Here is a 12,860-nt window from a genome sequence, read left to right on the forward strand (position 1 = left end):
GTTCCAAATATAAGCCAGTATGCACCAATCTCTGGCTCTCTCCCACTTGGATGTTTGATCTCCCTTCCCTCAGCACCCCATCGTAGCACTATTCCTTACAATAAGTAAGACCTACTACTTTTAGTAGATGTTTGCAAATTTTTTTTAGAGAGAGAGAGAGATCATCAAAGGCCAGCAAAGCACTGAGCTACCTTGTGCAGATCCTGCTTCATCTCAGACAAGCCCAAAATTACTCTGAGTCAACCCCAAGTTGAGCTTGGGATTTTTCCACATCTCATGCATATCCCTAGTTTCAAGTCCATTTTTTAGCATGGCTCACCCAGCTCGTTTAACTTTAAAAGCCCTAAACAACTTGGGAATCAGTCAAGCCCTGGTACTGTGTGGACCACTTAACCGTGCAAGAATGTTCTAGGTATTATAATTTTCTATTACTCTGCCATCAGAGGTGATGTGGGTGGCGATGGCAGGTCCAACCTCTTTTGGACTTTCTTCTCAGGGGTATTTGCATGGTATAGGTTTTGTTTTGTTTTCAGCAACAGGTGAAAATCTTTTTAATGAGTTCCAGGATTTCTGGACCTTGGCTTTAATGCTGTTTTGCCTCTTGCTCAGCTTTAAATTTGTCAGTATCTGTTCATTTCAGCCTTTCCCAATGCAGTTCCCAAATACTTTGGACTACAATTCCCATCAGCCTCAACCAGCATGGCCAAAAGTTAGGGATGATGGGGGTTGTACGGGAGACATCACATTAGGTTCATATTGTTTTTATTGACTTTATGCTGCATTTCAAATAATTCTCCTCCTCCTATATTTAAGTTCCCCAGTAATGTTTGTCAGAAACAAAGGAGAATATTGTTTTGTCCGGATAAATATGACATTTAAAGCTAGGGAAATTATACCAGAAGTTGGTTTTGTCCAGGTAACTTGAGTTCTGTGTACAGCTCCACCTCCCACCCCCATAGTAAGCTTCCTGTAATGTACTATAAAGGTGATGGGCTTACTACTGTGCCCAGATCTTCACAGAATGATAACTGTGTCAAAAATATTGATTTTTAGAAGTCTGTGATAAAATGCATGTTCCCTGTGCACTGACATGCTATAACTTTGAAGTACGAACATAACTGTGTCCAAATGATGATAGATCTTCCTTTGTTTCACTCAGATATATTCTGCCAAGCACATAAATGGAAGCAGACTTTGCAGTATCTAAGGTCTACAAATCTCACTGAATACAATCAAATGCTTCCAGGAGGAATATGCTACAAGTAACTCAGTTGTGGCACTAACTGAGGAGTATGGCTACATTCCAGAAAAGATGAGGAAGTGGCATATAAAGACAATACTAGCGTCTCTATAGCCCTACTGGTGGCTCCAATCTATAAGGCCATGAAGGAAGGAATAGGAAGAAGAAAGTCATACCGGCACACTCTAACCCAAGCTTCCTCAACCTCGGCCCTCCAGATGTTTTGAGATTACAACTCCCATCATCCCTGCCCACTGGTCCTGCTAGCTAGGGATCATAGGAGTTGTAGGCCAAAAACATCTGGAGGGGCGAGGTTGAGGAAGCCTGCTCTAACCACCTTGATCCCAGTGACAGCAAGACAGCAAGGCTACTCTTATCACCTCCTTCCCAGACCCAGCATCATAAGCACAGGAAGACCCCACTTCAACATCTTTTTAAACGACCTGGACAAAAGAGTTGACAGGATGCTTATCAAATTTGCAGATGACACCAAACTGGGAAGAGTAGCTAATGGTGCAGAAGACATAATCAGAATTCAAAATGACCTTAACAGATTGGAGAACTGGGCCCAAACTAGCAAAATGAATTTCAAAAGGGACAAATGTCAGGTTCTGCACTTAGGCAGGAAGAACCAGATGCACGAATATAAGATTGGGGACACCTGGCTTGCCAGTAGTACATGTGAAGAGGCTTTAGGGAGTCTTAGTAAACCACAAGCATCAACAGCAAAGAAAGCCGATGCTATTATAGGCTGCATCAACAGAATTATAGTGTCCAGATCAAGGGAAGTAATAGTACCGCTTTATTCTGCCCTGGTCAGACCACATCTGGAATACTGTGTCCAGTTCTGGGCACCACAGTTTAAGAAGGATATTGACAAGCTGGAACATGTGCAAGCAGAGTGACCAAGATGATCATGTGTCTGGAAATAAAGGCTTATGAGGAACAGTTGAGGGAGTTGGGTATGTTCAGTCTACAGAAGAGAAGACTAAGAGGATATATGATAGCTATCTTCAAATATCTAAAGTAGATGGAGTGAGCTTGTTTTCTCCTGCTCCAGAGAATAGGACTTGAACCAATGGGTGCAAGTTACAAGAAGGGAGATTCCGACTTAACATCAGGAAGAACTTTCTGACAGTAAGAGGTGTTCGACAGAGGAATGGACTCCCTCAGGTGGTGATGGACTGTCCTTCCTTGGAGGTTGAATAGCCATCTGTCATAGGTGCTTTAGTTAAGATTTCTGCATTGCAGAAGATTGGACTAGATGATCCCCAGAGTCTCCTTTCAACTCTACAATTCTTTAATTCTCTGATTCTATGTATTAATGCAAAATTCACGTTTTAAATTAAAAAGCACCAATCAAATTTAATATTCAGCATTAAAATCGACAATTGCATTCCAACAGAGAAAGCACTTTTGCTGCATTATGAATATCATGGTTGAAATGCTTATTGCTAGGCAACTGTCACACACACACACACACACATACACACACACACTTCAAAAATTTAAATTGGGTTCTTGTCTTGCACTATTGATTTTATTTTATTTTTTGAAAAAATGGAACAATGGTCCATTTTTCCTTGAGTAACAGTATATGTGGGGGAGGTCTTCAGATTTTTGACAGCTCATGCCTTATTTTTTAAGATTTATTTTAAGGGAAATGAATGTGTTCATTTAAATTTAAATTAATAGCAGGTCCATCCTATCCATGAGTGAAGCCTCCTGGGCAAGGATAAGGTACCCCTGCCCATACAGGCCAGTCGTGTCCGACTCTAGGGTTGTGCGCTCATCTCACTTAAGAGGCTGGGAGCCAGCGCTGTCCGCAGACACTTCCGGGTCACGTGGCCAGCGTGACGAAGCTGCTCTGGCGAGCCAGCACCAGCGCAGCACACGGAAACGCTGTTTACCTTCCCTCTATAAAGCGATACCTATTTATCTACTTGCACTTAGGGGTGCTTTCGAACTGCTAGGTGGGCAGGAGCTAGGACTGAAAGACGGGAGCTCACCCCACCACGGGGATTCGAACCGCCGACCATATGATCGGCACTGGGCAAGGATAGGGATGGATAAAAGTCTCCTAATTTAATACCTTAGAGAAACTCCTGAATTAATTTGTCTACTTAGGACAGCCATAAAACCCATATACATGGCATAGGCATTATCACAATCCCTCTCCCTTAAACCAGGCCAGACCTCCTCTGAGGAAGAGAACACTGTAGAGAAACCCAGTACAACCTTGCAAGAACCATGAGCCTAAAGTGCCTTGTCTCATGAATTTCTCACCTGTGCACCCCCAGTAACTCTTTCAGCCAGTGCCAGTTCTGCATTCCCTGCTCTCCAGGCCTCAAGATGTGCTGATCAAAGAGAAACTGAATATGCTAGGTAGGCCCAAAAATGAGTGATCGTAATGACATTTCAATCTGGTAGGAAGTCTGCTGGTTAGATACAAATTGAACTAAAAGAACACCTTTTTTAAAAAATAGTTCTGGGATTTCCCCTTCAGCAGCTCAAAAGCAAACAACAGAGGGAAATTCAATCATCAAGTTGAAGTAACTGGAAATCAAGACATCAGCAGCAGCTGGAGTTTGAGTAGATTAAATTGTAAAAAAAGGAAGATGCTTTGGGCTTTATCAGCTGAGATGAATAACTAGATACTGAACAGAGCACAGGAGTCTCAGATAAGATAATCTTGCCTAACAAACAAGAGATAAAACACATGCTTGCTAAATTATGGCTTCCAATAGGTATTGTTACTAAGTCAGAAAACAGGAAAATGTAAAAAGATGTGCAAAAAGACATTTCAATTTTTATTCTGACAAAGATTACGCACACAAATCTAATTGAGTAACTTAATGAGGCAAATTTGTAGTAACTAAAGTTCCATTGATTTCAGTGTGACTAAAATGGCCCATAGATCTAACCTGGTCCACCAGATCTCTGTCTGGCATTCTCCCCATGTCACACCTCTTCTCCTAAGCAATGGCTCTTTTCCTCCTATCTCTACTGTTCCATAGCAAGCAGCATATGCAGGATGACTTCTTTCTACATCATCTGCTCATTTTATTTCCATCCTATGCTGAGAAAAGGACTCACCTTTCTTCTCTCACAGTGATGAAACACTGAAAACTAGTAACACAGGAAGTCTTGTAAAACTGCTCAAACATTTTTAAATTAAGTTTAAATTTTCACTTCTATGGTTACTGCTAATCTAGGATGCATTACTCTTGCTGGCCATAAATGGAAGCTGAAGTTCTGACACTGACTGACCGTAGCCAGTAGTTCAAAAACTGTTTGTCAAAGTAGGACAGAATATGGATTTTTGGGGTTCATCCTTCAACAGGATTAATAATTTAATATGGTGGATACTAGCTACACAAAAGCAATCTTATATGTCCAGAATTACAACACCTTCCATCATACAAGTGGGTTCCCTTTAGGGAAAGGAGCAATTTCAAAAGATAAGCTGCTAGAGTACTACAAAAAGTTGGAAACGTAGTCCATATCTGAACTTCTCTGCTCCTAGTCAGTCACATTTCAAAACACAAAACGATAAAAATGTTGCATTATTCAAAAGCACCCACCAATGCCACCAGCTGACACCTGACATTTTATTTTCTGACAGTAGTAATTGCTGTGCTTCAACAAAAGCTAAAATCATTTTGTAGAAGCTCAAAATCCCAACAGCTACCTCCTTTTGGATTATTATTTTTTTAAGTCGCATTTCACACAACCCTTTACATACTGTGTACATAAAAGAATCAAACATTGAGTAGTTATCATTGTCTTACTGACAGTTGAAATGTCTGTAGCTGTAACTCTCCCCATGTTTCTTTTTTACTGTTATGATTAAGTGTTTAATAAGTAGAATGTAAATATCATTCAAAGAGAAAGAATAAAAATATCTCACATAAAAGCAATAGCACTTTTTTATTATAAACAAGAATTTGAAATCCCACCATCGTGATTTCCCAGATCCTAGGAAAAAATACTTAACTTTTAGTGTGGCCATAGAAACGCTTGACTAAATATCTGCGCCAAGCACTTTGAGGGCCACAATGCTAACAGTACATCAGAAACAGTGGGAGGAAGTTGTTTTGATCCCTGCCCAGTGCACGTAAGTGAATTATACAAGGTGGTGATACTGTGAGGAATTTCAGCTGAGCAAACAATATTGCTCGGCTCTTAAGAGCAGGAAACAGAGGTAAAAAATAATATTGCCCTGTGGAACAGGTGCAGGAAAGCAGATATTTTAGGGAGATTGCTGGATAAAATGGCCAGTGAATGCTTTCTGAATTAATAGGAAATGCATGAAAGGGGGCAATGCCTTTCACCTCTAGCTCCCGTTTTGCACAGTATAATCTTTGTTTGGGGTGGGTGGGAAGGGGAGGAGTTTGAAGCTCTGTGAGCTAACAATATTTTGGAGAAAAGCACAAAATAAATAGTTACAATAAAAAACAACAACAATAATTCTCCCTCTCACAGTCACATTTAAAAAAGCCATAGAATATTTATCTGCTGAAGAAATACAACCTGTGCCGTTGACAAGTTCACTTTATTTTAGATAGATTATAAGTTTTTATGGCACTTTGTAAATAGTTTTCTTATTTGATAAATGTTGAAAAATTGATTTTGAACAAGAATATTAATTGTGTGAATAATTGTTGCCTATGTGCTGTATGGGTCGTAGAATATTTATCGGCCAAAGGCCTGGTTGAAGAGGAACCTTTTCACCTGGTGCCTAAAGATGTATAATGAAGGCATGAGATGACCCTCCGTGGGGAGAGCATTCCACAAACAGGGAGCTACTGCAGAAATGGCCCAGTCTTGTGTTGTCACCCTCCGGACCTCTCATGGAGGAAGCACATGAAGAAGAGCCTCAGATGATGATTGCAGAGTCTGGTCCTTGAGGTTTTGCGGTCCTGAGCACATATGTTGCATTACAATGTATATGTGTGTTCTATTTCTATAACCCTTTTCAGCATGCATCTGCATTCACCCAAAGTCAGAAAAGAGTCCGTGTGTGTGTGTGTGTGTGTGTGTGTGTGTGTGTGTGTGTTTGCTTGCTTGGCACCCTACACTGGCTTGAAGAATAGTAGTATATAAATGCCTTTAAAATCATCAGTCTCACCTGTGTTTGCAAAGGGATAATGGCAGTGGTCTTCCTCACATGATTATTGTGATTATAAAAGCATATACCTGTATACATTAAAAGCCTGTAGAAATTATTAATGACAGCAGTAAACGACTTACATTAGCTGACAGCTGTGATGTCAGGGTGGCCACTTTTTCCTGCGATGCAACCAGCTCCCTTCGTAGTTTATGAATTTGCTGGATGTGGGAACAAACACAAATGTCTCTCCAAATATGCCAGTATAACCTTATGCTTTAACTAAGGCTATTCAATATGTGAAATTATAGTACAGTAGAAGAATAGCTGGTGCTGTTTGTTCCAACATTTTTGTATATGCTACAGACAGTACTGTATATCAAAGGCTTCATCTATGGTTTTAAAATTTCCATTAAGATACAACATATGCACATCACATAAATCTAAATTTTAAAGCCTTTTAGATATTTATTTAAAACGCGTGAATGATGATACAAACTGAATTGCATAAGCTTAGTATTAAGCATGTGAAGCATGAGTTAATTTCTATCCAATGCAGTGATGTGCTGAAAATTTAGGCCCCCCTTTTTTTTACCATTCTCCATCGGTTACTGAGAAAACTGTACAGTGGATGCTCGGGTTGCGAACGTGATCCATGTGGGATGCACATTCGCAACCCGCAGCATTTGCAACCTGCGTCTGTGCATGCGCGGGTTGCGATTCGATGCTATTGTGCATTCTCATGGTTGGGGTGTGGGGATTTCGTCATACTTTTCTTATTTCTGAAGCATGTTTGTGAGTGTCCCTTTTTGCATTCTGTAAATCATCTCACTTCTTTATTCTCCCTGAAGGCCCACAGTTCAGTCAAGTCCCAGAAGACGACAACATCATGCAGGAACCCCCCACACAAGGCTTTTGCAGAACAGGAAGTGCAGGCAGCCCTGAAGGCTAGAGAATGATGGAGACATGTTTACTGGGTCCGGGGGGGGGGGGGGGAAATGTCAAACAGATGACCCAACTCCCAGTTGCCTTGCAACATTAAGTTCAAAACCCCACACCCACTAAAATTCTAAAGAAATTATAAAATGCCAGAAGAATGGGTAAGAAAAATAGAAGCCTCTGTCACAGGGAAATAAAACTTTAGAGAAAATGGAGGAAGGATTTTGGCGTCTCTATATAGAGGATAGATTTTGGCATCATATATATATATATATATATATATATATATATATATATATATATGAGAATGATGGAATAATGACTCAAATGCCCTGCTGAATGAGCAAGAGACACCCCACAAAACATGAACCACAAGTGTAATACACTTAACCTTTAGTGCCTCTCTATAATATTTTAATAGTTTAATAGCCCTTATCATAAAAGACAGTTAATTATTTGAGTAGCAATGGATTCAATAGGGCGATGGCTGGTAAAGTCAGGTGAGGATAGCAGTAAGAGGTTGCGGGCAGCTGGTGGTGACTGAGGGGGCCTTGTGCCCTTTCTGATAAGAAAATGTGCTGGCATAAATAACACCATACAAGTACATGAGAGCTGCCGTCATCATAGGTTCATGCTGGGCATTTGAGGCTATTGAAAAGCACTCTGTACAGCAAAATATTTTGTATAAAATTAAAAATGCCAATCTTTTTACCTCTGAATGTGCCTTTTCTTCAGCCTATGGGAGAGAGTGAAAGCAAGAGCAGTTTATTTATGGAAACATACAACTGAATTCTATTTAAGAAAATCAAAATAATAGATTTTGACTCAGATAAAAACAAGTTCTCAAATATAATTGCAAAAAAACATAGCCTAAGAATGAAGAAAGCAAGATCATAAGCAGATTTTTGGATGCAACTTTGTTTGCAAATGAAGTTACTACTAGTGTTTTAGGACACAACCTTATACACCTGGGAGCAAGTTTTATCAAACATAACAGGATTGACTTCTGAGAAGATACTTTAAGTCCTGCTGGCTCTGTCTTATACCTGAAAGATTTCTTTAAAAATTGTTCATTATCCTGTGCTAGGATTTGAACTGAATGGGCTATTGAAGGACTATATAGAAATTTCAAAAATAAAAATAATAGAGAATAAGATGTTCTTAGAACCACCATCAAGCAAAGACTCCTAAAATTTTGGTATAGAAATGTGGTATAGTTCCATGACACTGCCAAGGAACTACCCACATTTCCACATGACCCCAGTTTACAGACTCAAAAGGCCTCTTCCTTTGAAGCATAACACTTGGAATAAAATCAAAGGTAAAACAAGAAATTTTACACAAGTCTGCATTAATCAGACACAGCTGTGAGATAAAGAGAGCAAAGAGAGTGACAGTCTATTCAATGCATCTTTTGCATCAAAAGTAACAAAGCTTTTTGTACCTCTTATCCCGGTAGTATGACCAGAGGCACAGAAAATCATATAAAAACTTATTTGTGGGCACCATGACATAGTAGTGGGGAGAGTTCGATTTAAAAATATGGAACAGCTACTTTAAGCTCAACATGTAGATAGAAAAGAAGGCATGGAGCACTGTATAATATCACAGAAGAATGAAATTTTGTTCTTTATGGTCTTCTTGCCTATCACTGAAATCAAATGCTTGATATTTCCACTGAAGTACCATTTCCTGATTAGGGGCTTCACAATCATATGAGTTTTATCCCTAGGAGTCTATGAGAACAAAGAGGGGAAACGCTGAACAGGGATTATGTCCTTCAACTACAATTCACACTACTGATTTTATAGTCCAAAAGCATCCCTTGCCCTTAACTAAAAGGTTTTCAGCTCCCATTATCACAGCTAGATACTCAAACGCTGAACAAGAAGTGATGCCAAATGGTGAGAAAGGGAGAAGGGATCAAGCAACAGAAATCTTAGAATGATCATTCTTATCGGCTGATGTGGTGTGTGGTTAAGTGTATGATTCATAAACACTTGTCCTACTTGTCCTAAAAGGTAATGGTTACCTGATTGTGCAATTCAAGCAGGGCAGCAAGCGGCAACTGTCACCTGGCATGCCCATGGCTGAGCCAGAGGCAGTCTCCTGGTTCCCGTACAGTTGGTGGAGGTCACTTCTTCCTTCACCAGCTGTGCGAGCTGCTGCCCCTAGCTTCACCACATAATTTGTCACTGGATTTCCCAGCCTCCCTGCCTATGCAACATGTTTGCCCGGAAATGAGCAGGCAGTCCACGCTTAAAACCTTGCTATGGAAGTATTTGGTCACTGTATTCAGAGAGGCCAGGGAGAAATTTGCCTGCAGACTAATTGGGTTTGTCTAGGAATTTTGCATACCACATAGAAATTGTCACAACTTGTTGGCAGATAAGGCATTGGGCTCGATTCTTAGGACTCAGCTATACAGCTGCAAATAAAACGTTTTAAGTGCAAAATACAATGCGGCACTAGATGCCAATGGTGGGCCTTATGGAAAAAGCAATGTACAGTGGTACCTCTACTTACGTGCCCCTCTTGTTATGTATCCTTTGGGATATGCACACGGCAAACCCGGAAGTATATTTCCGGGTTTTGCTGTGCGCGCATGCGCAGTTGTGCTCTATTGCACTGCATGTGTGCGCAGAACAGGCACCTCCAGTTGCGGAAACCTCAGGATCCAACCGGTGCTCCGGAACGGATCCCGTCCGCAACCGGAGGTACCACTGTATTTTAAAAAACGCTTAGAAAAACATTTTCAGAACATTTTTTATTTGTGTGTATATTCCATTTTAGTCTAGGTGGTGGGGAGGAGGAGGTTGTGAGCCATCCTCACTTTAAGGAATTGGGATACGCTATTAAAGGGGTCCAGGGAGAGGTGCTTCTGTTCAGATACCCAGATGGGGGGTGATAGGCCACAGCACTGCTCAATATGGCACTCTTGAGAGTAGCACCTTGATTTCATGTGCGTCTTAACCCAGGATTGCCCCTGCAAAATAATCAGTAGGCAGACTGGGTGATGCAGGATACATAACCAATGGCTATGCCAAAACCTACTGACACCTGTAATCAATAAAATTGTGGCCTATTTGATCCCAATAGGTTGTCCTGAGTTTATTATATCTTCCCATGCTGTGGCTCCCTCCAATGGTCATGGGCTGACTGCACCTGGGCCTATAGTCTAAATTGCTAATGCAAATATATTTGCAAGCATAGAAATGTTTCAAAAATATAGACAGATAAAAAAAGAATAGAGACTGATCCAATGAATCTTGAAGTTCATACACGACAATTTGTGTTTTACATCTACCAGTTCAGTGGAGTTAGCATTTGGCATTCGATCATAAGCAAGTTCAGGTGGCAAGAACATTATTCTGTGCCCTTAAAAATCTGAATTCTCAAGCATATAAACTCAACTGTGCCAAATATGCTCTGTGCATTATGCAAATTAAAACTGGATTTTATATCTCCCTTCCCCAAGTCGTCCATATTTGGAACATTGCTCAGTTCTTCAAAAACAGCTGCAGTTAATGTAACTTGAGATAATATGCAAATTATGAGTGTTAGGCACTAAAATTAAATATGCAATATGCAAATGTTCATAAGTGCAAGCTTTGTTACAAATTTTTAAAATAGAGTGTGGTATTTTAATGGGTAGAGGAGGTTGTTGGAAAGATCTGTTTGGTGGCATGAGAACATACATGGGCAAGTTATCACAACCAAAGCAACCTCAACATAGAGAACATAATTCAATCCATGATTCATCATGAACTTCATGAACAATTGTTTCCAAACATCTCTGTACCTTAAGGAGGCAGCAGCCATGCTTTCAACAAAAACTGAATCCAAAGTATTACACAAGTAGGGCTTAGGTCATGCATTTCTTGAACAGCAGTATACCTCACAGTGTGCTGCAAAATGTATGATAAGCTTGCTCTATGCTCAATAACTTATCAAAGCTCTAGCTGGGCCAGTAGATTTTCAACCCTAAGTACCCTGTATTACATGAAATGCATTGCAGTATTTCCTTCTCTCTCTCTTTAGCCAGAAGTTGACATTGTTTCCCAAATTCAACATAAAAATAATAAATTTCCACTGTCTGAAAGTTCAAGTATGTCTAATAATTAAAGTCACCTACTGTCTGGTTTCATAAAAATCATCTTATGTCAGAATCCAAAACTGCAACCTCAAAGCAATGCTGTAATTTCAGAATAATCTTTCTACCTCAGCAGGTCCCTACCAAAGCAATCCACCAAGTGCTATCGGCTCTTTTAATGTGCTCAAAAATGGTGGTGGGACAAGGTGGAATGGCTAAGCATGAGGGCACTGAGCAGTACACAACAACAATTGGCACTGGTAGATTTTGTACAATTCCGCTTTCAAAGGGAAAACACAAAAGATGTTACAGATGGCGAAATTTAACGCAAGGAGGCAGTTGTGCATTGTACTTTGAAAAGTATAAAGAAAATGTTAAAGTCAAACAGCAGTGGGAGATTTTCATTGTCCTACCAATGCCAAATTTACATCTGTTTCCTGAACCACTTAGCAATCCCCCTGGCTTTCCATGGTATGCACGATATCATGAGGTGCAGTCTTTTATATATTGTCAACTTACTGTGGAGTACAGAGAAGAGGTGCTGGAAACTAGGGATAACGAAGACCCATGTACTGAAAAGAGAAACATCAAGAGAATTACCACAAAGATATTGATGAAGCAACAGGAGTTATTTCCTGTCACGAGCAACAACAGAACATCTCTTTTCAATTAGGAACAACTGAAAAGGGGGGGAAAAGAAAGCTATTATTGAGGGTATCCATTTAGAAACACACACACCCCAGTAGTTCCTATAACACCTAAAATGGTTTTTGTCCACTGAAAAACACTTGCCTTTGGATTGTAATAGTCCATTGCCTTTTTGCTAGAAAACAACAATTATTTTACCCTTCTTTGATAGCAAAATGTCATCTGAACATCACCTTTTGGCAAAGCTAAAGGATGACTTCTAAACTGTGATTTGGAATGAAAGTACATCTTGGTCTGTCTGTGTAACTGTGTGTGTGTGTGTGTGTGTGTGTGTGTGTGTGTGTGTGCATATCCTTCAAACAACTACCAACTGATTGGATGACTCAAAAAGCAAATACAGTAATAGAGGGCTCAATCCAGATTAGGGCTATGATTTGGGGGTGGGGGTAAAATAATTTAATCCTAACTTAAAATTATCTAAATATTTATTTGTGTAAGATAATGGGGAAGATTTAGAATGTCTGAATGGGGCTAACCTATTTTCATTGTTAAAAGCTGAATTTCCAATAAATATTATTGGAACTCCAGCACTGTTACTTTTATTATGATTTAACACTTACGTAGCACTTTAGATAGATATCAGTATCTAACATATTCTAGTTATGATTTACCCTAAAGCCAGCCAGGAAGCTTTAACGGAACAGCATAGATGTGAATTTGATATCCAGACTGAAACGCTCTACCTGCTATTATCACTCAGGCAGAATTATAACACCACATTGCTTGGCACTCCCCAGCAAAACTGTGATAGAGATATGCTGGGTCAGTGC

At 40.0% G+C, this 12,860-nt stretch overlaps 1 protein-coding gene across 9 annotated transcripts in view; it reads right to left on the minus strand.

Annotated features, from left to right (window-relative positions):
• Positions 1-12,860, minus strand: part of NAV3 (neuron navigator 3) — a 426,597-nt gene that overhangs the window by 37,292 nt on the left and 376,445 nt on the right. For all 9 annotated transcript variants that reach the window (XM_083463072.1, XM_083463071.1, XM_083463073.1 and 6 more), the window contains 3 exons: positions 11,902-11,954; positions 8,002-8,025; positions 6,494-6,571 (listed from right to left, as the gene is read on the minus strand). In XM_083463072.1, the coding sequence (XP_083319198.1) occupies positions 6,494-6,571; positions 8,002-8,025; positions 11,902-11,954 (155 nt within the window). The remainder of the gene's footprint in view (positions 1-6,493; positions 6,572-8,001; positions 8,026-11,901; positions 11,955-12,860) is intronic.

The sequence above is a fragment of the Podarcis liolepis genome, assembly GCF_965112155.1.
Source record: "Podarcis liolepis genome assembly, chromosome: 10".
Classification (NCBI taxonomy): Eukaryota; Metazoa; Chordata; class Lepidosauria; order Squamata; family Lacertidae; genus Podarcis; species Podarcis liolepis.